At 41.3% G+C, this 25,093-nt stretch overlaps 3 protein-coding genes across 5 annotated transcripts in view; 2 read left to right on the top strand and 1 right to left on the bottom strand.

Moving 5' to 3' along the window:
• The first annotated feature begins 89 nt into the window (after positions 1 to 89).
• On the top strand, positions 90 to 8,352 carry clns1a (chloride channel, nucleotide-sensitive, 1A). Its single transcript, XM_012836229.3, has 8 exons — positions 90 to 572; positions 824 to 960; positions 1,147 to 1,266; positions 1,801 to 1,911; positions 4,612 to 4,635; positions 5,194 to 5,367; positions 7,274 to 7,340; positions 8,075 to 8,352. Coding segments are annotated over exons 1-8 (753 nt in total). The 5' UTR covers positions 90 to 453; the 3' UTR covers positions 8,076 to 8,352.
• Positions 8,353 to 18,436: 10,084 nt separating this feature from the next.
• Positions 18,437 to 21,050, bottom strand: aqp11 (aquaporin 11). Its single transcript, XM_012836227.3, has 3 exons — positions 20,211 to 21,050; positions 19,847 to 19,963; positions 18,437 to 19,449 (listed from the first exon to the last, which is right to left on the bottom strand). The coding sequence occupies exons 1-3, from the start codon at positions 20,803 to 20,805 to the stop codon at positions 19,337 to 19,339; spliced, it is 825 nt and encodes a 274-aa protein (XP_012691681.1). The 5' UTR covers positions 20,806 to 21,050; the 3' UTR covers positions 18,437 to 19,336.
• pak1 (p21 protein (Cdc42/Rac)-activated kinase 1) overlaps positions 20,491 to 25,093 on the top strand; it is a 43,548-nt gene continuing 38,945 nt past the window's right edge. The window contains exon 1 of one of the 3 annotated variants that reach the window (XM_031573482.2): positions 20,491 to 20,586. The gene's annotated coding sequence lies outside the window, so the exon portion shown is untranslated. Of the gene's footprint in view, positions 20,587 to 22,809; positions 23,038 to 25,093 lie in introns of those variants that run through there. The other 2 variants (XM_031573484.2, XM_012836226.3) reach the window with 2 other exon arrangements.

Here is a 25,093-nt window from a genome sequence, read left to right as displayed (position 1 = left end):
TTCCAAAAAGATAATAACAGGCAAGCGTTGTGAGATCCCCCGACCAGAAGATGGCAGCAGTATTTTAGCTATTTTAAACAGGATGCTCTCTTGCCTCTTGGCGCGAGGACATCTGGTTGGTAAACGCGAAAGCATGCCTGCAAGATTGTGTTGTTTGTTAGCCATCTACTACCTGCCTGTGTGATAACGAGAACATGCTGAATTGAGATTTCACATACAGCACTCTACTATCGGATAGGCATTTTGGCTTTTTATGGCTACACACTCGCATGATTTCTCATTTGTTATTCGCTGGCGTCTGTGACTGGTTGCTGGAGTAAATTAGCCAGCTTAGCTTGACAAAATAGGTCAGTTTTGATACATCGCTAGCTAGCTATCAGTTGTGCCAACTAGGCAACGATACTTGAGAAAGCGTTTCACACTAGCTAGCTAACAGTTTTATCACCTCAAAGAATGGTGGTGTTGAAAAGTGTTCCACCTCCGAGTGAAGGAGTCCGGCATGAACAAGCCGAAACCACAGCAGTTTTGGACGGCAAAGGACTTGGATCAGGAACTCTTTACGTCGCTGAGGCGTAAGCACCTTTCTCATTTGTCTATTAGGCTTACTAGAGGACAGTTAGCGTAACTTTAAAGTTGATTGCTGGGTAAGGTTGAATTGTTCTCAGAAAGTAAAGTTGTAAGTTCTCAGATAGGGTCTCGCCCGAATACACAGAGCAAATCATAACTGTACGTTAGCTAGCGAGATGCTAGCTGGTTGAGTTGACTCCTATAGTCAAGTGTTAGTTTATTTTGTATAATACTTTACTGTCCTTACCGATGGCAGGCGCCTGTTTTGGTTCGATGGATCTGGAATGGGGTTTTCTCTAGAATACCCGTTAATCAGCCTCCATGCCATCTCCCGTGACCTGAGCGCCTATCCACAAGAGCACCTGTACGTCATGGTCAACGGCAAATTGAGCGGTGAGATACCAAGTAGCCAATAATGCGCGCTCATTACTTTTAATTGTTTTGTCTTTGAGAATTGAGGGTTGTAAGGCACATGACTGACGTCAATTCTGTGGACTCCTAGTGTGTGGATTTTATTCCAGACTTTGCTTGTTTCATATGGGCTTTGCCGTCATTTGCACACACATCATGTTCCCTCAGATGATAATGAGGCAGAAATCCAAGAGCATGCTCCGGAGGAGGAGAATGAAGATGACAGTGACAGCGACAGTGACACAACTATCACAGAAATCCGCTTTGTGCCAAGTGATAAGTCCGCATGTGAGTAACTTGCCGCCTGCGATGTGTCTTGTGTGTTCAGGCAGCTCGGAATTGGGAAAGTTCCCATTTCGGATCGTCCCACTTCCAAGTTGAGAGCGTCCACATAATAACAAACAGGCAACGGTATTGACAGTTAGGTAACCTTAAGTAGGCTAGCTAGCCAGACGTTTTAACATCACAATCACCTGCGCGAATGAGTACAACCTACATAAACAGTGAAGTGACTTATATTTGCGCAGAGCAAGAACATTTCTTATCTTTCACCACAAACGTTGCCACGTGCCCTCGTGGGATGTTCCGAATTTGACCGGCTTTCAGATTTATTTTCCCACTAGGAGGTCAGAACCAGTTGCCCATGAACGCACCATTAGGTCCAGAATATTTTAGACCTAGTCCCTCTCCTGCCAAACAGATAAGCACATGTGAGGGAGATGCTGGGAAACCTTTTTGACATTCCTGACTTGATCACCATGTGCATGTTGTGATCATATTTATATGGCTAACCTGTTTTGCATATGTAATGTTCTTTTATAGTGGAGCCCATGTTCTCTGCCATGTGTGAGTGTCAGGCCCTTCACCCAGACCCAGAGGATGATGACTCCGATGATGACTTTGAGGGGCAGGAGTATGATGTGGAGGAGGCCGGTGAGTAACCCAACAGTAGCTCAGGGGACACATTGGTTTTTCAGCAACTGACCTGATAACCTTGGAAGACGGCCGGCAGGGTCTTACTACTTACTTGAATGAATATTTCTGAGCACAGAAACAGGCTTGTGAAAAACTGAGGCCCCGCATTTGCACTGTTGGGGATAGGTTGCCTTCAATCAATCAATCAATCAATCAATCAATCAATCAATCAATCCATCAATCAATCAATTTATTTTATCAAGAGGGACAGTGTACATCTTCATGGAAGATCCTTTTGTTGGTGTTTTTAATGCTCTTAATCCATGACACTGTTCGTCGAGTTCAGGGAAATTGTCCTTATGCTAGTTGCCTGACCAGTGACAAAAGTGTTTGTCCATTGTCTCTGCTCTGAAAATGGGATGCAAACAAAGTGGCCTGGACAGCCAGTCAACAGGTTGCTTCGTGAGCATGGAAGGAAGGGGTGTGATTGGCTGTTGAGTTTAGATATTAGCAACTTTTCACCAAAATCAAGGACTGTTTTGTTAAATTCTCATGAATGGTAGTTAGTTATTCCAAACACCAGGGGGAGCTGTACTTTTTTGTTTTAATATCGGCCCTTACTCAATCTCTTGAAATGATGTTTTCTAAATAACATATCAGAAAGCAGTTTCCACTGACAGTGGTTAAATGGAAGGGTTTTCTTACTTTTGCTGTGTAACTGTGTAGCCTTAGCCCACGAGGTATATGGATACATGTACACTACCGTTCAAAAGTTTGGGGTCACTTAGAAATGTCCTTATTTTTCAAAGAAAAGCACTGTTTTTTTCAATGAAGATAACATTAAATGAATCAGAAATACACTCTATACATTGTTAATGTGGTAAATGACTTCTAGGTGGAAATGTCTGGTTTTTAATGAAATATCTACATAGGTGTATAGAGGCCCATTTCCAGCAACTATCACTCCAGTGTTCTAATGGTACATTGTGTTTGCTAATCGCCTTAGAAGACTACTGGATGATTAGAAAACCCTTGAAAACCCTTGTGCAATTATGTTAGCACAGCTGAAAACTGTTTTGCTGGTGAGAGAAGCTATACAACTGGCCTTCCTTTGAGCTAGTTGAGTATCTGGAGCATCACATTTGTGGGTTTGATTATACTCTCAAAATGGCCAGAAAAAGAGAACCTTCATGTGAAACTCGCCAGTCTATTCTTGTTCTTAGAAATGAAGGCTATTCCATGCGAAAAATGGCGAAGAAACTGAACATTTCCTACAGCGGTGTGTACTACTCCCTTCAGAGAACAGCACAAACGGGCTCTAACAGAGTAGAAAGAGAATAGACGCCTCACAGGTCCTCAATGGCAGCTTCTTTAAATGGTACCCGCAAAACGCTAGTGTCAACGTCTACAGTGAAGAGGCGACTCTGGGATGTTGGCCTGATGAGTGGCAAAGAAAAAGCCATATCTGAGACTGGCCAATAAAAAGAAAAGATTGATATGGGCAAAAGAACACAGACATTGGACAGAGGAAGATTGGAAAAAAGTGTGTTGGACAGACGAATCAAAGTTTGAGGTGTTTGGATCACACAAAAGAACATTTGTGAGACGCAGAATAGGTGAAAAGATGGTGGAAGAGTGCCTGACGCCATCTGTCAAGCATGGTGGATGTAATGTGATGGTCTGGGGCTGCTTTGGTGCTGGTGAAGTGGGAGATTTGTACAAGGTAAAAGGGATTTTAAATAAGGAAGGCTATCACTCCATTTTGTAACACCATGTCATATCCTGTGTACAGCGCTTGATTGGAGCCAATTTCCTCCTACAACAGGACAATGACCCAAAGCACATCTCCAAATTATGCAAGAAATATTTAGGGAAGAAGCAGGCAGCTGGTATGCTATCTGTAATAGAATGGCCAGCGCAGTCACCAGATCTCAACCCCATTGAGCTGTTGTGGGAGCAGCTTGACCGTATGGTACGCAAGAAGTGCCCATCAAGCCAATCCAATTTGTGGGAGGTGCTTCAGGAAGCGTGGGGTGAAATTTCTACAGATTACCTCAACAAATTAACAGCTAGAACGCCAAAGGTCTGCAATGCTGTAATTGCTGCAAATGGAGCATTCTTTGACGAAAGCAAAGTTTGAAGAACAAGATTAATATTTCAAATAGAAATCATTATTTCTAACCTTGTCAATGTCTTGACTATATTTTCTATTCATTTTGCAACTCATTTGATAAATAAAAGTGTGAGTTTTCATGGAAAACACGAAATTATCTGGGTGACCCCAAACTTTTGAACGGTAGTGTTTTAAAGTTAGTTTAAAAGAAAACAAACACTTTCAGGTAATAAAAGTGGAACTCAGTCCTTGTTAAATTTCCTACGCATTTTCACACGTACATATAGTTATAGATTCAAAACACTGTTTTGGAAATCTACTTTAACGCTATTTTGTCCTTGTGGTGCATGATGTGCACTTTTATAAAATAACGAAAGGGCATTCAGTCATATGATAACTTAAGATTGTATACAGTGAAAACTTACACCAAAATTGTATACTGATCGTAAATACAAAATGGTTATGCTTTATTCATTTCAATAGCTTTTTTTTTTTCATTAATAAAATATCTCGACGTTTTGTTGACAAGTGAAGCACACGAAAGGCTTAGCCCGTTAAGCTTAAAGCCGTTTTAAAGACTTACCCAGGTATGTTTTGTGTTCCAGAGTCTGAAGTCAGAAGAAGTTTAGGTAAGTCATTACTGGACCTTCCGCTCTGAAGTTTTTTTTGTTGTTCTTGTGTGTGGTTTAAAAAAAAAAAAAAAAAAAAACATTGATTGATTTAAAATCTGATAAACATCCATTAATTTGGTTTATTAATATTTTCATTTCTTTGAGCAATATCTTCAAAGTGCATTGGACCAGTTACCTTGTCGCCCTAATACATTAATTATTGGAGGGATAATGGATGGGAAAATGATCAAGTCATTAAATATAAATTGTAGGCCATACTGAATAAGTGGGCTTGCCAAAAGAAGTCAACATCAATATCTCTGTAAAAATTACTGTGAATATTGTAGACATCATTGCAACAATTGATGCTGTGTTATTTTTTATTGTGAAAGCACTTCAGTTGGGAAATTGTTAAATTGGATCTCTGGAATATATGTTCCAACTCATGGGATTAGGTTAGCATGCTAGTTGTAGCTATGATAAAGGTTAAGATTGGTATGAGGTGAGGCCAAGCGTGATTTGATGAGCAGATGAAGTATTAATTCTTCACCCAGCCTATTTACCTCCACTCTGCAGAGCAAGGCCAGGGTGATGTGCCCTCGTTCTGCACCTATGAGGAGGGTCTGTCTCATCTGACAACCGAGGGCCAGGCCACTCTTGAGCGGCTGGAGGGGATGCTGGCCAATTCTGTGGCCCAGCAATTCAACATGGCCGGCGTCAGGACCGACGAGCCCTCAACCGAGTTTGAGGGTAAGATAAGAGGATGACCCTCTCTCATGTATGCTCTTAGACCTCAGTACCATTTCCATTATATAACAGGGTGTGTGTTCTGAACAGTTGTTTTGGCAGCTGAGCGTGAGCAGATGTGAGCTTGAATCCAGAGTGAATCTTAATTTACAGACCATGATGGAGTTTGAATCCAAAGTATGGTTTCACATTCAGGCAGAACTAATTCTGCAGGGCTGATATGTGGGGATTTGATTGAATGAATGTGTTTTATTTAGCTAAAAGGATCTTTCTTATTAAGGGTTATCATAAACTGAACCTAAAACTGAGACGAAAACGAATGGTTTTGAAATATTTGTGCAAACTGAAATCAAATACCTTACCTGAAGAAAACAGAAAACTAAATGAAACTAATAATGAAAAAACAAATGAAAATAAAATAAAGACAATTAATCCATTCAAGGGTGTCTAGTTCCCAAAATTCTGTGTAGTTGCAGCCGACAACCTCAAGATGGTGTGGCATGTAGATATAGTGTGTCAGGAGGCTAACTAATGAATGTAAGCCTTCATATCCAGTGAAGAAGTCAGAACCCAGATAGCAAAAGGCCAGTGGACCTGGCTGAGTTGGTGGTCCGTATACCTTTTGCTCATCTACTTTCGGGCGGTCCACTGGTGAGTCACAGACAAATGGACTATCATTTTGCCACTTGATTTAAAAATGTATTTTCTTTTTTCATTTAATTTGTACTTCATTAATTTTCACCACCTCTTCACATTTTTATAGATATTACCAATGTGTAACATAAGTCTTTAATTGCCCAAGTCATTTTTTACTTTGAGAGCCTTCTGGTGCCATGAACAACTTCTGTTTAGCAGCTGATATTTTAAATTCATTTTATGTTGTTTTCTTAATAATGTCTGAGAGCGGACCAGAGGTGGCACACCACCAGTGGACCAATATATATGTGCGATATCTGGCGTGTCAGGGAGGAAAGGTGAGCCCTATATGGGACAGTTTCATATTCAATAGAGAAGGCAGTACAAGCGAATGCATGGTAAATTCAGATAACGGCAGGGATTCTGTGCACCATCCTAAGAGAGACAGTGGACATGTATCCATGTATCCCTCAGGAGCATGGAAGGGAGGCATGTGATTTGATTGGCTGTTAAGCAAAAATCTCAACAACCTTTCACAAACCCGAGTTGCGGACTGTATCTTTAACACGCTTTCAGTCTGAAACAAATGTATTACATTAGTTCAATTTAGCCTTGAGATGTTGAAATCTTCAATAAAACTGACACTATAATAAACTAAAAGGAAAGGGTCGAGTCCAAATAATATAGAAACTGAAACTAATGAAACCACTGGTGATGCTAACTAAAACAACGTGGGAAATCAGATACAGAATACAAACATATTATCAAAATAAGAAAATGGAAAACTATTATAACCATGCTCTGACTCAAAAACAGTTTAGATCATTGAGACTTCCCATCAGGCATTGAGACTTCCCAACAGGCAAGTGTTGTGATTTAAGGAGTTTAATGGGAGAAGGAGCCATGGTCTGCTTGCCTGTGCATGTCGGTTGTATGTGTTAATGTGTGTGGACACATGTGTTTCTATTTGTGGCATCTTTTAGCGTGACCTTGTTCATGACCTCGAAGCACACCAGTGCTGCCTGAGTAACAAGTTTCAGACAGGCTTACTTAATGTTTGGGACGTCATGTACAGAGTAGAATGGAACAGAAAAGCCTGGCTGTACTGTTTATTCCTAGTAATGAGTAGAAGCAGCAATTTTTTTGTGTAAGGGTTTCAAAATAAAGATTGGGGGGCTTTGGTTGGTGATGTAGCCAGTAAGAGTGTGAGTGAGATTTGCGTCTGCGAGTTAGTGTGCTCATGTAACCATGGCTTTCACTTTGTGCCTTTCAGATGGTATGGAGGTGGATTCAAGTTCAGCTGTTGCTGGACAGTTTGATGATGCAGATGTAGATCACTGGTAAGCAGCAGGGTTCATCAAGTTTATCTTTGAAGAGTGTTTCATTCTTTGGTTCAGCAGCTTTGTTTCACTAGTCATTTCTCACTAAAACTCAAATGGGCCGTATACATGCCAGCGAAAAGCGAAATTCTATATCCCATTAAGTTCTGTTGTAGGCAGGCGATTGTGACGTAGATGAGCGAATTGGGCGAAGCGAGCGAAAAAAGTTGGGAAGTTTATTCCAATGCAAATGAGGAGCGAACGAGCGCCAGCAGCGGCCAATCTTTTTGTTTGGTTGGTGTTGTCTCTGACAGTTAAAAAATTGCAGGACTATGGCGTCGTTCAGTCATTTAATTTGCCAAAAAGAAAAGCGTGGAGGGCCTTGTAAGGGGTTGTTGTTGTTCCTGGTATGTTAGATATTTAATCCTGTGCTTACTTGAACAGAATGACAGTTCTGATATAAAGACAAGTGACTAGATAGCCTACTAGCTCGCTAGTCCAGTCTGTTACACTATTTCCTAACGCCACGCCACCCCACGCCCACTCAAAGCGAAGTGATTGTTCGCTTCGCTGGCATGTATCCCTACCGTAACCCTATTCCACATGTGAATGAGCTAACTGTAATATATGCAGCATGTTACCAACAGTAAAAAAGTGAAATTAACTTCTGCTCTAACAACGTTGACCAGTAGACATATGAATCTTTTACTGAGCCTCACACCTGACATTAATCTGCCATTTCTGTTGTCTTACAGATAGATCTGAGCAAAGCTGATGGAAGCACTTAAGGGCTCTGTATGTAGTTGAAAAGGGGAGTGCCCATCCCGACGCTCTTACCCACAGCACTTCCTCAGGGAGTTCTCTCTGCTTCCAGTGTAACTGTTCTCCCCCCGTTACAGTCCCAGCCTCCTGCTTCACACCCCTTGTGTTTTCAGTGTCTGTGTTGTTTTTGTATTCCTACCCAAATGAAGAGGCAGTATTCATGTATTTGTATGAGCTGTCATAAGAATAAATAGTTTTTTTTTTGTACTAAGCAATAGTGTGTGGGTTTTTCTGTTCCAACTTGAGAATCCCGGAAAACACCAAATCAGCGGACATTTAAGTATAACTGCACAGTAGTGGCGTCATTGTATTCTTCATTTTCAAGGATCTGTCCGATGCGCAAGATGTCTTCATAGCCATTTTCCCTCACATCTCAGTGTCCTGTGATGTCTGGTGCTGGTGTGTCCTCAGTGCTGGTGGAGTTGGACTCTGCCCCAGGTTGCCCCTCTTCCTTGTGGCAACTGCTGAGGTAAATCATTTATGACTCGTCCACTCTGGACTACAGCTTTCTGGGACTACCTCTCCTGTATCATGATGGGATGTTTGGGTTGTTTCATCTGTCACATAAACATGCTTTTTAAAGTACAGGTGACATGCCAAACTCTGACGTTATTCTTTTATTGTATGGTTTGTACTCCTGTTAAGACTGCAGAGTCTGTGCTAATAATTTGGTGATTTTAATGATGGTGATTTTCTGTTTTGGAGTATTCAAAACAAATCTGTTTTGTGTATTGCCAAGGAGTCACTTCCCCTAGTGGTAAAAAAAAAAGAAAGTTCAGGCAAACTCAGCCTGTTTGGGAGTACAATGGCTCTTTTGTTCATGGCACCAGGGATGCATCACCAAAGAAATCCAGAGTACAGTAAGGCTCATGCCTCTCTTATACATCGCTCATTGCATATCATTAGCATACATTTACATTGGTTCCGCGGACCCCATGTGAAGCAGACTCATCAGGTCAAAATACAGAAGCACTCTAAGCACATTTAGACTGTGTCTAGTTTCAACCAGTCTAATGATCGCACCACAAGAAGTTCCAAGAGGAGTATTAAGCTGTATTGTATTCAAGGTGCATACTACTTTTACGCATATGTAGGTTCGTTTTCTGTGTTTTACACCTTAAGGTGCGTGGTTTTCTTTTTACTGAGTGAAAGTTTGCTCTTCCTTTCTGTCCCTGAGGTGTTATGACTGCAGTACGCATTTTGGTGAGAACATGGGATGGAGCATGTGATGACAAAGGGGATGTATATAGTGCAGTCTGAAACTCCCCTTGAGTCATCACCTTCACTGGTCTTGATAGAAACCAGCTGAAACTAGTTTGGTCATGTCTGTTAGCCACGTGCTTTCACTGAAATCATGGGACTATGTGTGACATGAGTTGAGTTTGTAATAAGAAGGGGATTTGCCCCAAAGAGCTTTGGATTTGGTGCTTGGAACTTTCCCTGGTACCGTGAATAAAGCTGCAGTCTCACCTGTTGCCTGAAAGTTTTTAGCATGCATACAAAGAGCATGTTCATTATCCACATTCCCTCCCTTTGAGACTCTAATGTCTCACTAAAGTTTCAAGCAATGTTTCTTAATGTTAGAATCCTTTAAATCTGTACACATTTGGGTTTTTGCTGAAGCTTAGAGCCACACCATCCCCAGTGGAAAATGCAACCATTTTTCTCTTCATACTAACGCTAGTTACATACCATCAAAACATAGCATAAATCACCAGTGGTGGAGGAAGTACTGAAGTTTAGTACTTAAGTAAAAGTACAAGTACCCAGGAAGATAAAAGTATAAGTACTACATCAACAATCCTACTTAAGTAAAAGTAAAAAGTACTTACTTTTAAATTTACTTTAAGTATTAAAAGTAAAAGTACTCACGCAATGGGTTGTCTCTCAATGTCTAGGCTGTGCCATTTTGATAAAGAAATAGCTACTGGTAATAAATGCCTCTACAGATGTCACTACTAGTAATAATTATAAGCAACAACATTTGTTAATTGGAAAGGTTGGTGTACTTATTGTGCCTACCATCTGTAATACTGTTCACACTATATCTTACAATTCTGCGGATGACAAGTTATCTACCAGGGATTATTTGCAAAGTTAATACCATTAAGCCAAACCAATAAAGACACCATGTGATATCTTAAAATCTTTTATTTAATTGTAAACGTGTAAAAAACATGAAACATGAAAAACATGAAACATGAAAAACAAATGTGATTGTAAAACTGGACAGAACAAGGCACGCTAGCTTGACATAGCTAACCTACCAGCTTTATCTTACCACTACGTTAAATATATAATGAAGGTCCAATCATGTTTTTTTTTATGCTATTGCTGTATTTCAACATGCATTTCGCTAGATAACATTATAATATCATGTCAGTAAACGAATTAAATACATATATCAATATTCAAAAGTCAGGGACATTAACTTAGCATAGCAATCACTCTGCTTACCTCGATATGCTACTTTAAATTTGAGGGCGAATTATTGAAGGCTAGCAACTCCTTTTTTTGAGGGAGACAGGAAACGCATTGAAACCTCCAGGAGTCATTCTTGGGGCCTTTGAACTCGAACATATCTTTTAAATAGGGCCCAGGGTGGCTCATATCAGAGGGCTCAGTTCAGGCCGACTCTGGATCCATGTTGAATAGGCAGTAGTCAGGCTGAATGTTCAACTATAACAGGCAAAGCTACTGCTAGTGCTGCTGCCAAACGCGCACTCTGATATCATTGGAGTTGATAGAGCCACCTGATTGGTTTAAACTTCCAAAACAGCAACGCAATCCATAGTTTTGTGTAGGCAACATTTTGGGGAAACTATGTTCATAAAATGTAACGAGTAACAGCACATATTGTAGAAATGTAGCGGAGTAAAATTATAGATAATAGCTAAAAAATGTAATGGAGTAAAAGTAAAAAGTATGCACTATTATTTTTACTTAAGTAAAGTACAGATACGTAAACATTTACTTAAGTAAAGTAACGAAGTAAAAATACTTCGTTACATTCCACCACTGTAAATCACTCATATAAAGGAAGCTTAACATTGGTTCAAAACTTTTTCTGAAGTAACTAAACAAATTAAGCTTTAAAATTCAAGCCAGGTTTCTTTTCAGGTTAAGATTCTTTCACACTTATGTCACGAAAAGGAAAAGCATCATCATGTGTTTAAGAGGCTTGAAAGAGTAGACGTGACCGAAACATAGTTCTGTACAGTAGTTTGTTAAGGACAGTGCCCTCCTTAAGAAGATACAGAGTAACATAAACCTTACCGGTAATATGTTTGTTCCCAGTTATATAAACTGAAAAAAAAAAGTCAGCAGAGCTGGCTTGAGGTTATCGGCCTCGCCCAAGGTTACTGCCAAAAGGAACAAACGCAATAACAAACTTGTAACGTTTATCTAGATAAACTGGGAATTTTTACAGAATTCTGTGGCATTGGGTATCTTGCTCCCATCATATTGAGATACCAAGGTTCTCCCGATCCGTGAAGTCTTTTTGGTTTGCTAAGGTTAAAAACAGTTTTATAAAAACTAGTTAACCACTGCCTCCTGATATTTTTTTGGATGCAAGTCGTGTGCAGTATAATTTATAGCAGTCACGGTGCTATGTCCTGGTTGTTGAAGATGTCCTTCAGGTGGTGTAGTACACAATTGTTTCTACTGCTGCTAAAACGGTTGGGTCTTGTTTTACTATTTCTCTGTACCCAGGTGATGCTTCTCTTGGATGTTAGCTGTCGCACCCAATATTGGTCAGGAACTTGCATGAGAGAGTTATTTGTTTACATAATTTTCTCTCAGACTCTTTCTGCAATCCTCGTGGCATTGGATGTGGCCAAAAGCACCCCAAAGGGCCCCCTCCTTTGGCCCCTTGTTCCAGTGTTTCCTGCTGAAGTCCTTGATGAGCACTCAGGAGCCTAGTTCGACACCTTGCACAATAACCAGCTGCTGCGGTGGCAAATCCTGGATTTAGTACACATAGCAACAGCATCACAGCAATTATGCAGGTTGTGTGGCTCTCCATCTCCCTCCAGGTGATATGAGGGTGTTGCAAAGAGCAAGTGTAATATTTTGTGGCACTAGAAGCACATGCTGATTTGAAAGCAAGCGAGCTGTTTTGAGGTGTGATGTCTTTGCTTGAAGGAGGTGAGAGTGTACTGCATGTGGGACATGGCCAGTAAGTGGGTGTAACTGCACTATGTCTGCAACTGCTGCTGCGGCTCTCATTCAGCCTGTTGCCACTGGGTGAAGTATTTTAGAAAGGTAAGCTACTGGTCTGTACTGTCTGCCATAGAGCTGGCATGAAACTCCTGACATGAAACCATCTTTGTCACACACAAACGGCTGGAAGGGCAAGTTATAATCAGGTAGACCTCATGCTGGAACTGAGCTCAATGCTTGTTTCAGCTCAACAAAGGCTGTCTCACAGTCGGGTCCAGTCAACAGTCAGGCAAAGGATTGCATGCATTTGCACAGGCTTGTAAAGGCTGTGCTTTTTCTGAGTAGTCTGAAACCCAAGCTCAGCAGTACCCTACCAGGCCTAGGAAACTCAATAGCTGGTGGTTTGTCCTGGGTCTAGGACATGATATGATGGCAGTGGTACATGCATAACACATCCAGAGCCCTGCAGCCAGGAATATGTGACCTAAATACGTAACTTTCTCATGACAAAGTTGCCACTTTCAATTTCACACTGGTTAGTAATGCCACAGTGTACCCTTGTATGTGAATTGGGGATTTGGATCGACTTAGATAATAAAAAAACAATTGTCAGGTCAGTTACGGAACAACAATTTTCATCTGGAGGTAGGCTTGAGAGAACTGCACATGGATTGGGAACAATGGGATGTCTCTGTTGCACTGTGGATCTTGGGCTCTTGAAGGTCGATGTGATGATTTGGGTTCTATAGTGAGACGCTGTGCAGTGTTCAAGCACCCAAAAGCAAAATTGTCTTTTGCCCACCGAGTGTCTTGGACGTCTGCCAAGGGAGCTGCTACTTTCTTTTTCAGCAAGTTTCCTGTCTTGCTTCTCAATAGGGCAAACATCGAAAGAACACCACTTTTGATAGAAATATGCATTTTAGATGCTGATGATTTTGGGCCACAAACTAGGGTCTTGCCGGCGGTGATACTTCCAACTAGTCATAATTCCAACAATTAAGATCTTATCGAGTATGCTTCCTCTGTAATGACATTCAGACAAGTACTTGTCATCAGGGAGGTTGTGGAAATAGGCCATTGTTCAATGCAATTGCTTTGGTTTCTGTCTCATCCAGAGACAGAGACCAGTGACTGTAATGGTGGTATGGGGTCCTTACATTCATAGCCTACCGGTGTGGGGGATGTCTGCTGACAGGTAAGATAAAAAGTAAGATTCATTCTGCACATGAGATCTTGGCCTGGTACATTTTCGTGACCAACATTGGTAAGTAAACATGGGTGTTTCAGTGTGGTGGTGTTGTATTTTACCTTTAGGGAAACTTAGAGGGATTCTGTCACTGGCTGTCCTGATGCACCTGTCACGTGTATGACTTGACTACGCTATCATGAAAATGTGTCACTGTTTTCTGTGCCCTAGGTGCTGTTGAAGCGTTCAGAGGGGGCTGAGTGTCATTTGATTAGCTGTAGAGCGCAAATATCACCTTTCACGAAACCAAATCACGGACTGTGCCTTTAACAGGCTTTCAGTCTGAAACAAATGTATTGCACATGTTGGTTAAGTTTAGTCTTGAAATGTTGAAAACTTCAATGATGATAAGCAGATTTTCGCACTGCATTAATCCTTAACAACTCTTGTCCTTAACTGAAATTACTAAAACTAAAACTGAAACAATGAATAAACTAAAAGGAAAGAAACTGAAACTAATGAAACCACTGGTGATGCTAACTAAAACAACACAGGAAATCAGATACCGAATACAAACATATTATCAAAATAAGAAAGTGGGAAAACTATTATAACCATGTTCTGACTCAAAAACAGTTTAGATCGTTGAGACTTCCCATCAGGCATTTTGTCTAAAGTGTTGTGCTTTAAGGAGGTTCAAGGAGAAGGGGCTTAGTGCGAGGGATAAGGAGCCATGGTCTGTCTGCCTGTGCATGTCGGTTGTATGTGTTGATGTGTGTGGACAGACGTGCGTCTATTTGGGGCATCTTTTACCGTGACCTTGTTTATGACTTGTGACTTAATGACTGAGTCACAAGTTTCGGACAGGCTTATTTCATGTTTGGGACGTCATGTACACTCACTCAGAAAGCAAAAACTAAATTCCTCCATGCTTGTTCCATCTGTTGTATATCAGAAAATGAGAATGGAACAAAAAGCCTGGTTGTAGTTTTTTCTTCCTAGTAATGAGTAGAGCAACAAATGTATCTATTGGTTTCAAAGCCCAAGCACATGGATTTTTCCAGCATTTATTAGATTTTGGTCTGTGTTTGGCAGTTGCGCTTCAAATTCAACATTCACAAGAACTGCTTTCTTATGTCTAACAACACACAATATCGCTTTCTCCCTCTGTCTCCCTCCTTCCCCCTCTCTGGATCAGTGTCCAGTCTTCTTCCACTGGTTTCACTCTCATGCCCCAGTGGAGTTGGAGTGGATTAGATGGTGATGCGTATCGTTCTGTTCCTGCTTCTGCTGTTAAATGCATTAATGAGTCCAGCTGCCCAAGGCAACAGATACTCTGATACAATGCAATGTATTTAACCGGTGGCTTTGGTTAGTGATGTAGCCAGTGAAAAACTGTGAGTGAGGTTTGCATCTCTGAGTGAGTGTGTGCTCATGTAACAATGGCTTTCACGTTGTGCCTTTCAGATGTTATAGAGGTGGATTCCAGTTCAGTTGTTGCTGGACAGTTTGATGATGCAGATGTAGATCACTGGTAGGCAATCAGTTCATCAAACAAGTTTATCTTTGAAAAGTATTTCATTCTTTGGTTCATTTTTTGGTTCAGCTTTCCATTTCAACTCCTAACCCTAGTTCACTTGTCAATGAGCTAAGCGATTTCATCTGGCCGGCTCCTCTGAATGTTGCAAAATGTTCCATTGATCTGAATGGGCCACGGTGTAATTTTATTTGGCCCGCCACATAATATATCTAATGTCTATCAGAGCTGGCCTGCCGCGGCCACCGGTATGTCTCACTCACCACTAATACCGCAAGTCCCACAATGCACTGCCACCGCGTTGGTAGCCTACGTCAATATCAGGCCAGCAAGCGCAAGCCCTTGCCCCACTGTCTGCAGCCTCATCACCTGAAAGTTTAGCTTGCGGCCTGTCTCTCTCCCCTCAAAAACAGGGGGTTTCAAGAGAGGTGGGAGGCAGAATATATGTTTACGGAAAGCACTTTACATTGGATTTAACTGACAACAATAATATCACTGACATGTTTTGTTGTACGTGCTGCCTGACACGGGGGCCTGCGTTGTTGGGTGTTGCGTACATGATGAAACAAAAATAACTGAGAGATGTGAGACTGAACGGTCGCAATCGGAAGATGGTGCAGATGCAGAAAGCTGTCCAAAAAAGTAACTGCAAATATACGTGAACACAGAGTGGTGTACATGAAAATAATTTAACCATCTGTTACTGTATAATCAGTTTGAGAATGTTGGTCGCCTCTAGCAGACAGGAGGGAAAAACACTGTCTTTTATTTGTTGATAAAGCCTTAGTGGGAAAACTACCTAAAATCCATCGGTCATAACACACGGTCACAGAGCCTCATCTCCCTTGAAATCCCCCTTATCAAAACTAATATAGGTAAAATAGCTTTTAAGTTCTTTGCTTCCCATAAATAGAACACTGTTCAAGAGGACTTGAAACTAACCCAGTATTTGTCTGTCAACCAATTTAGGAGTCTTTTAGAAGCTAAGGATGTGCCTCAGTGCTGTTTTAAATAATTCTCTGATTTAATTTTTTTTACTTAATGTTATTTTTTATACTTGATTTCTGAGTTGTATAATGTGTTTTGTTCATTTATTTTGTCTGTTTTGTTTTGTTATGGTTTGTTTATTTGTCATGGTTTGTTTATTTATCATTCTGTTATGGGGTATTCAAAACAAATCTAACGGTTTTGTGTACTGCCAAGGTGAGGCTTTTGTGCCAGTATCTCATCAAACAGACTCAAACTAGTCATTGTTACACAAACAGCACAGGCAGTGGGAGAGTGTGTTATTTCTGTCCATGAAAGGATTTCGACTAATTAGAGATTACAGCCTCCAAAAGAAGACCACAGAATGATTGAGAAGTGATGGGCTTGGTGTTTAGTATGTGTTAGTATTTTGCTCACACACTAGCGTAATGTGTTAGTATTAGTGCTGGGAATGCACATCTGTGAGTTAATCTCCTTACCGATTATGTTGGTGTTTACTCAACACTGGTAATTCTCTGTTGGCAAAGTTAATATGTGACAGATGTTTACTTAATATCAAGATTGAGAAACTGATTAATTTATATGGTCATTTCTCAGCACCTAATTTGGAGTTGCATCATATGTATGTTATTGTCTCCAAAGTGTTACTTTTTTGTAAATGCAACATTAGAAACTAATGTTGTATCTTCAGTACCTGTGTAAAATGTATTCACACATGTGCTAAATCAGCAGTTTGATTTTATCCACAGATGTCAGCTGTTATTTATAGGCATGGATCAAGGAGGTCAAGTTATGTATTTTTAAAGGAGGCAATGGGTTCTGGTTGCCTGGCAATCTGCAGACCATTGCCAAGGATGGATACAATGGTCAATGGGGATCTTTCAAAGATCATGATTTGGTCCTCTGTTGACTTTACAATACTGTCATTCTATTCACCACCGGTATTCGTTCCAACATGAAGTAGGTCTTTTGAAGAGGAAATAACCCCCGGACCTTGAGTAAAGTCCACTCCAAGAAGCAGCTCAAAGTGCATGTTGCAAAACGAAGCCAATGTAAAGTGAGTTTGATCACTACATCTCCAACAAAACCACCTTTACAAGGACGCTGTTGTGTAATGCTCTTATTACTACACTATAATATGTCAAGAACTTCATTAGCAAACAGCTCAAAAGAAGGTTGTTGAGGCTTTTAACTGCTATTGTGACACAAGGCTTAAACTAACTATTGTGACCTCTGACTGGACAAGGCTCAAACAAAGTAGATAAGTGCAGGACGTTTTGGAACTCAGTGTACTGATTCCTGAAGACAAGAGACTGTGTGCTTGGTATGTGAAGGACCTTACTCATAACATGATGAGATATCTAGCAGAGGGCTAAAACCTTTCGCAGTAGGATGTGAAAAACTGAAAAGGACCTGTCTGACAGGCCTCTCTCTCCCAGTGGATAAGTAGCTTAATGTCTTCTGATCTAATTGTGGAGATGGCTGTATGAATGCTGGCTCCTTGCCTATTGTATAACATTACCCTTTAACTCTTAATTCTTTCTCATGTAAGCAGTACAATCTATCAGTCTTGCTGCAGTAGACAATGGTAGAAACATTGTGTTGATTAGTATCCTTAGAGCGTTTTCTTTTTCCCTTTCTTGCGAAATGTGACAGTTTCCAACCAAAACCTGCTCACAAATGTTAATGTTCTAACAATGTCTGCATTAAAACAGCATACATTGTTGAATTCGTTTTTAGGGGTTCCCAAGTCAAACAAATTGTCCAGATTTTTCTGCTTCACTTAAATAAGTGTAAAGTGGCAACACATGTTTCTGTCTCATGTGAACCCTGTGTTGGCCACCTGCTACTTCACATGGACTACAAGGTCAGGCTGGACCTATGTTATAGACACTGACCTGCTTTTAACACATTTCTGTTTAGTAGTGACATTTAAAATATAACTTGTATTCCTTGGAGCAAACCATACATAAATACAAAAATATCAAATTTCTAGTATTATACAATGAAAAGGTAACTGAATGTAACAGAAATTAACTTACAAATAGGAATTCCCTCCCTTACATGTGGATCAGTGGCGTAACGTAGTTACGACGGGCCCAGGTGCAGGCTATTATGACGGGCCCTAGTCAGTGGCGTAAGGCAGTGGTTCCCAAACATTTTACAGTCCCGTACCCCATGTTTGTAACCGCCGCCGCCACGCCCCCTCCCCCTGCGCAGATATTCAGCCTACAACACTTTAAACTGTGAAATTGTCAGGATATGTCACTAACCACCACGCCCCCTCCCCCTGCGCAGATATTTTTCTTGGGCACGAAAAACCCCCGGCTACGGGCCCCCAAGACCCACGGGCCCTATAGTTACGCCCCTGATGTAGATAAAAGACGATTTTCATATTGAAGCAAAATACATACTCAACACTAAAAATTAACTGATTTATTACAATGTCTTAAATTGACATAAATGCAGCAAATGGTTGACCAAGACTGTTATTTACCAGAAGCGTAACAACCACATATAATACCAATAGTATTACTTCAGATGACTGTGCTGTATTTCTGTGGCTTAACCTCTGCTTGCCTAAAAGACAAGTATACCATCTTTGGCTTGTCCCTAAAACCAAGTGTACACGGCACACTTTGGCACAGGCTCACTAACGGCTAGGATAGGTCAGCTTATCCCTAAAGTCCTTGCTAAAGTTCCAAAGGCACCACGTAAATCTGTGTGTTAAGGTCACACACTCCACAGATGTAAAAATCCTCATTACATTACATTCTTGTCCAGCTAGTCTTCATGTGCCTCTTTGAAAGGGGAATGTTTAAACTTAAGCGATACACGGTGGAAATCAAGAACAGTAATAGATAACTTAACCATTGTTACCATGACAAAAAAATTAAATGAGACAAAAAAAAAAACAGAACAGCGATTGAATAATCTTCCTATGTCAGAAGGATTTCTCACTTGAATTAAGTTTCTGAGGTTCGCAGGCTTATTTTCTCCAAAATACATAACGTGAACATAGCAGCCTACAGATAATGACTATTTCCAGTTATGTTTATAGAGTATCTCATTGTATCTCTGTTCTTCACATAAACATTTTATAAACATAAAAATTGTTTGGCTCAAAAAAGTTAAAAAGGAAAAATGCTGTTGATGAGGTACATGTCATTACACACGAACACACACACACACACACACACTCACTTGCATGTATTACATTGTGCCCTATAATTACTGTCTACTGCAGTTCACTGATACCCATGGGCTGTGTAAAGGAGTCCATTGTTGAATCCAGCAGTTGAGAGATGTCTGATTTGGAGCTCACTTCTTCTTCTTCTCGTTGACGGCATTGTAGCTCAGGTCTTTTCGGTATATGCTCTTCCCTGACACCGCTGGAATGACTTTGTCAAACAGCAGCACTGAGCCGGCCATGCCTGTAGGCAGAGGGATGGGAGAGATGGGGTTTCTTGGCTGTGCTCGCAAAAATGTCATGAATGTCAAGTAACAAGACACTACGTTTCCCTCAGCTCTTGAGCAACTAAGACATGACTAGTTTGAGAATCAGGTCTACATTGTCACAACATACTAGTCCTAGGGCATAGGCTACTCCTGCCAACCTTTCTGGGTGTTGCTTTTTGAATGACCAAATGGTGCTCATTCCCTTCAGTGTATAAAGGCATTGGCATGCTAGGCTGCCTGATCTCAGGTGTGTAGTATGTTTGCAATGGGCTATACATGTACTTAAACGGTTTGTGGTAATTGGGGCAGTGTTAAAATACCACACCGCCTACAGGCATTAAACAGGATACTTGTACCGAGAATGTGTCCTACCTAAAACTGGCCCCAACCAGTACACCAACGAGTACTCGATAAAGGTGTTGCCGCTGCAGGGAAACTGCGTTGAAAACGCCAGTGCTGGGTTGAACACTGCTCCTGTCATACTCCCACCTACAAATAAAATAACAACACTGATTAGAGTTACTGGAATTTGAATTTACAGACAAGAAACATGTTATAAACTAGATATGACACTGTTTGATAAACAGGGATTTAGGTTGCGATTAAAAACTGTTATCACACAAGTGATAACTTTAGCCATTACATAACAGTTCCCATAGGCCCTGCCAAAACAACGCCGCCGAAAAAACACAAGCAAAGCACAAGGTCGGAAGATTCTTAATCCCGAGAAACAAACCTGCATAGACCACGGTTGTGATTACAGCTGCTATGGCATGGATTTTGTATTTGTCGTCGACTTTTTGCATATGTGTAGCAACAGAGTGCACGGCGAAAGCGCATCCCAGCTCAACTGCAGTTGCTTTCAAAAGCGGGGCATTAATCGGACTGATGCATTTAAATCCGAACAGTTTGTGTCTAACGTGCAAATCGGACAAACCCAGTGCCCATACATATGGAACGACACACCGTGCCACCACGGCAGCAAGAAACTGGCACACAATCCGCGCCACTGCACATTTTCCGGTGAGTCCCCTCCGGTAGACACTTTCAAGAGTGCCAGAGGGGTTGCAGATGGCTCCGTGGAACGTCAGCGCATGGACCACAGAGATGAGGTACGTTAGGGTCAGCCCAATCTGCAGCTCCACTCGGCCCACTTCGCCCAATAGTTTCAATTCGTGCGTGCAAGCGCATAGCTGGAAGGTCGAAATGATTTCCAACACGTATTGACAATAACCCGACTTGGCAAACAGTTTAACTGCAGTCCACCTTGACACCTCACTCAGAAGCACAATCCCTGCCAGCAGGGACAGCGAAACGCCGAGGTCTGTCATTCCCAAAGATACGGGCTGGTTTCCGTCTGCAGTCAGTCTTCTACAGAGCTTTTTATCCTTAAGTCTCGCGTTTGGCGACGGGCAACTTATCTTCGATCTACTCACTCCTGCTAGCCCGCCCCGCTCTCCTAGTCAAAGTGCAAGCGTGAGCTTTATCCTGCCAGGCGCGAGCTCTCCTTTCGTTCCATGTGATACGGAAGTCTTTGGTAGCTCTCTTTGGTGCAGAGCAGAAGGTAATCAGCAGAGGGTAGCCTAACCTCTTGTTGTGAAGGGCGTGTTTGTGAATTTGGGTTGACCAAATTACAGGACTAGTGGAGATGATTTGAGAACTAGGAAAAAACACGGCTGCCTCAAAAGTTTCCTTGTTACGCCATCATTTGACCATTCTTAGTTAGTGATGGTCGTAGCACAAACAAATGCTTTCAGGGGATCTAGCACAGGTTTACAGCTCTGGAGGATAATAGGTCTACCTCTGGGTGAATGTCACCTCTGTTAAACGTATCACCAACATTCTTTTTTACTTACTGGCCAACGCCGTGGGCCTATGTGCTCAGTGTATGGATATATCGTTTTTCCTTTAGTTATTACATACACATGTATATACCCATATATATTTATCAAATGTATTTGTGTTTTGTTTAACAAGGATGATAAAATGTTGGGCTAATTTCAGTTGAGTCTGCCTACTGATACTGGACCTCATGTTTTGCTGCACATGAAGAACGCATGCTATGTTGAAATGGTGTCAGCTCTTGCAGATGGCCATGGGTTTTCAAGGTTTTTTCTACTGAAAAGTCAGACAGAGCAGACAAAGTTACTTTGGAAGGAAGAATACTAAAAGTCAAAGTCAAATTTGTTTTTGCCAGCTTAGTATATTGTTAATATCTCCCCTGATTGACTTAATTATTACCTTTTTTCCTGTGTAGACAGTCAGAAATCCAGGCTGAATTGTGTCATACCCCAGTCATACCCCAGATGTAAACTTTTATCTGCCAGTTTTAAACAACCCCCCTACATTTACAGGGACATGTCTTGTTAACGCAGTACTACCAGTAGCCTACTATTGCCACCAGTTAGTGGGAGAATGAGCACAACACTGAGTCAAGACCTCTGTTGACTGCTAAAACCGTTCAGCTGATTCACCCTATTTGATTTTAGGGTGTGTTAAACTCTCACACTTAACGACCATTCAAACATTACTACAACAAATTCAGTCCACACTCTGTAAGCTGGAGTAATATTTTTTTTGGCATATCACAGCAGTAATTCTCTTGTGTGCTCTTATCAAACTGTACACACTGATTATACTGAATATACATATAATCTCCATTCAAACCTATCAGTCCTTCTGGTGTGTCCTTGACGTTCAAACTAGATCCCCATAGTGATGGCTCAGCTCCCCCTAACCATAAATGTCCAGTGACGTCCCTGTTATAACATACTGAACTTGAGAAATGGTGGAGTTTATCTGGGCAGACAACACGTTTATTTCCCAGGGACCTTCTCCAGTTTAGCCAGCAGGGGTCAGCAGAATCATTGTACATCTTATTATGAAAAGGGTCTGTGTGTGTGTGTGTGTGTAGCTGTGTGTGTGACTGTGTATGTAGCGTGGTGTGGTTTGCGCCGGTTGTGAAAATATCAAAGACAAGGGGCCCAGTTATCCTCCCTGTCTTAATAGGCTGTGCAAGTTGTGCGTGCTAATACAGACAATGTATAATTAAATGTTATCTGAATATAATATACATTAAGTCGTATGTGCCACTAGCTTTTCTGTGGACCAGATTTCCATACTTTAATTTATTTAACCTGACTACCTGTAGAAGCTCAGGAGGAGGCTATGACAACTCTATATGTGACTGACGTAACTCCGATAACGTCATGAAGGCCAAGCCTGTATGATCAGCAATGAAATTGTTAACTCATTGAATCTTAGATGGTTTGAGCCCGCCTTCTCAAACCTGGTAGCCGCCCTCACGGTGAGACAGACTGTGGCCCACATCAATAGTCGAGAGGCCGAATTCAGAGGTGACCATTGGCATATTGGCAGTGTGCATAGTGGGCGGGCGTTGCTATGTAGCAGGTTTGACTGCGTCTCACAATAGCGGGTTATAGCTAAGTTTGTGGCAAAGAATAGGGAGAGCTGGGCAGTGCAAGTAGAACGAATGAATGTGTGCATGAACGTTAGAAAGGGAATTTCAACTGGGATTTTTTTCCACGGGGACAAGACAAGAGGTAAGTGCATGAAAACGCTCGTTCATTTCTCGTTCTCCGACATACCACGCAGTGACCTGACTGTCTGTTCTCGGATTTTGACGGGAGACTGTCACACGAGCCGCATAGAATTGAATAGGGCATGTCCATGCTATGTAAGGAGAGCTTATGTTATCAAATTTGTCTAGATACTGTAGCTTATTGAACATTCCTTACCAGTGTGAAATTACACACTATCCACAGCTGGTTTTGTCGAGTTAATTTGTGAAACAAGACGATTTTGGGGATGATACAAATAGATATTCTCCCGATCAGTCGCCTACATTGAAGACACCCTGTAGTCTATTTGTGACGGTGGTGTCAAAGTAGTCTGTCTGTCTGACTGGCTATATCATGGTGTCTGATTGGGAATAATATCCATCCCGTCTTTTCGTCACTGAACTATTTTTTGTTTTATGTGAAGAATTGTCACAGATTGAGCAAAATCAACTTAAATCCTCAAAATCTATGGAGGGTCAGGGTTTCAACCCATACAGTACATTTTTTTGCATTTTTTTATTTATTCAATTATACTACTTTACCGATCATTGATATTCACTTCAAAGAAACAGAAACAGTCGGACACAAAATTATAGGCCTACTTATTTTCGTGTTTATATGCAAACCTTTGTCTTCGCACAGTCGGGTCGTCTGGCTACGCTAAATTAATGGTTTTTGAGATTCCCTGTCGTTTTTATCTGGTGCCTGTAATTTACCCGATTCATCATACATAAGGCTAAATAAAATGGACAGAAGTAAGTTTTCACTTGCTTAACTGCACAAAATTATTGATGCGCGCTTTTGCCATGGAATGCCTGCTCGCTAAATGTGGCCCCGGCAGAACGGGTGCGCTCGCTGTAGGTTGTCACCCCTCAACATTGGGACGACACCTCATGCATGCCACATTCATCCCGTGACGAGGTCCGAAGTTATGGGATTATTAACCAACATAATGGTCTGAGCACATTGAAACGGCGCAAACACATGCCTTAGTAGTGTGCATTGTAGCCTACAAGAATATAATGGTTTGGTTAAAAAACTTAGTTTGTCCTTAAAAACATAGGCATTTGCTGTATGTTACGAGAGGGTTGTGGTTTGTCGTTGTGAGCAGACTTCCTTGCACTTAACCGACACCCACTTTTTACAGTGACAGTTACTATAATTGCTCAGTTATCATTTCGTGGTCGGGAAAGATAGACGATTTGGGAAGCGTGAGGAGCTGTGTTAAATTGATTAGACTTATGGCAGAATGCTCTGCTTGGTCACATGTCCTGACGCGGCAATAAGCAACACTTCGCCGAATTAGATGCGGCTCAAAAATGTCATTTGGCCAAGTGTGTATTAACTTGTATTGCGAAGCAGTGTTTTACAACTCCAACAGCATGTTCCTGTGTCACCCGCCGGTTGTCTATTGGTAACTGTACAAGCAATTAAAACCGTGCAGCGTTGACCTTTGAGCTGAAGATATTTTTTATGTTTTAATATCACAAATAAAGTGGTCCTATCGATTAGGCACCTGCTGAGCTGCCGTGAAAGTGAAGGTGAAGAGTAAGTGTAATATAAGGTGTGCGCTGGCTTTTGACCTAGTGTGACCAACTGTGTAACCTTACTAAAAAAGTTTTAAGATTCACCATAAACCAATCGGATGTTTAAAAAAACTTCTCAACTATTTGTTTTACAATTGCCTTTTGTTTTAGATGTAGCAGGCGTTACTTGTGGATTTATTTACGAGAAATAATGGAATAGAGTCGGAAAAGAAATAGGGAAGAGGAATAAAGCAGTCCCTTTTGCAGAAGGCCCTGTGTGCTCATGTGAAGCACATCTAGCTAGTTGCTCAGTTGTGTTATAGGGATTGTGTGCCTTCTACGTCACACCCTGTCCATACATTCGCGGGTTGCAGCACCATCAGAGGTAACATGATGTAGCATTTGACGGTTTACCCTTGGAGGGGTGTTGGGAAGGTGAGGGGGTTATTGGTATTGAGGAGGCCCCTCAAGAGCCATAAGTCCACCATATGGTGATATCACCAAGCAAGGCT

The sequence above is a fragment of the Clupea harengus genome, chromosome 9 (assembly GCF_900700415.2).
Source record: "Clupea harengus chromosome 9, Ch_v2.0.2, whole genome shotgun sequence".
In the NCBI taxonomy this organism is placed as follows: Eukaryota; Metazoa; Chordata; class Actinopteri; order Clupeiformes; family Clupeidae; genus Clupea; species Clupea harengus.
The sequence above is the reverse complement of the archived record's forward strand: the minus strand, read 5'-3'. Positions and strand labels throughout refer to the sequence as shown.

Excerpts from the sequence above, each read along its gene's own strand:
- aqp11 (XM_012836227.3), bottom strand. The coding sequence starts at position 20,805 with ATGACAGACCTCGGCGTTTCGCTGTCCCTGCTGGCAGGGATTGTGCTT. Across the intron at positions 19,964-20,210 it reads CACAACCGTGGTCTATGCAG|GTGGGAGTATGACAGGAGCA; the intron begins GTTTGTTTCTCG and ends TTTTATTTGTAG. Across the intron at positions 19,450-19,846 it reads CTGGTTGGGGCCAGTTTTAG|GCATGGCCGGCTCAGTGCTG; the intron begins GTAGGACACATT and ends CTCTGCCTACAG.
- clns1a (XM_012836229.3), top strand. The coding sequence starts at position 454 with ATGGTGGTGTTGAAAAGTGTTCCACCTCCGAGTGAAGGAGTCCGGCAT. Across the intron at positions 573-823 it reads ACTCTTTACGTCGCTGAGGC|GCGCCTGTTTTGGTTCGATG; the intron begins GTAAGCACCTTT and ends TACCGATGGCAG. Across the intron at positions 1,912-4,611 it reads GTATGATGTGGAGGAGGCCG|AGTCTGAAGTCAGAAGAAGT; the intron begins GTGAGTAACCCA and ends TTTGTGTTCCAG.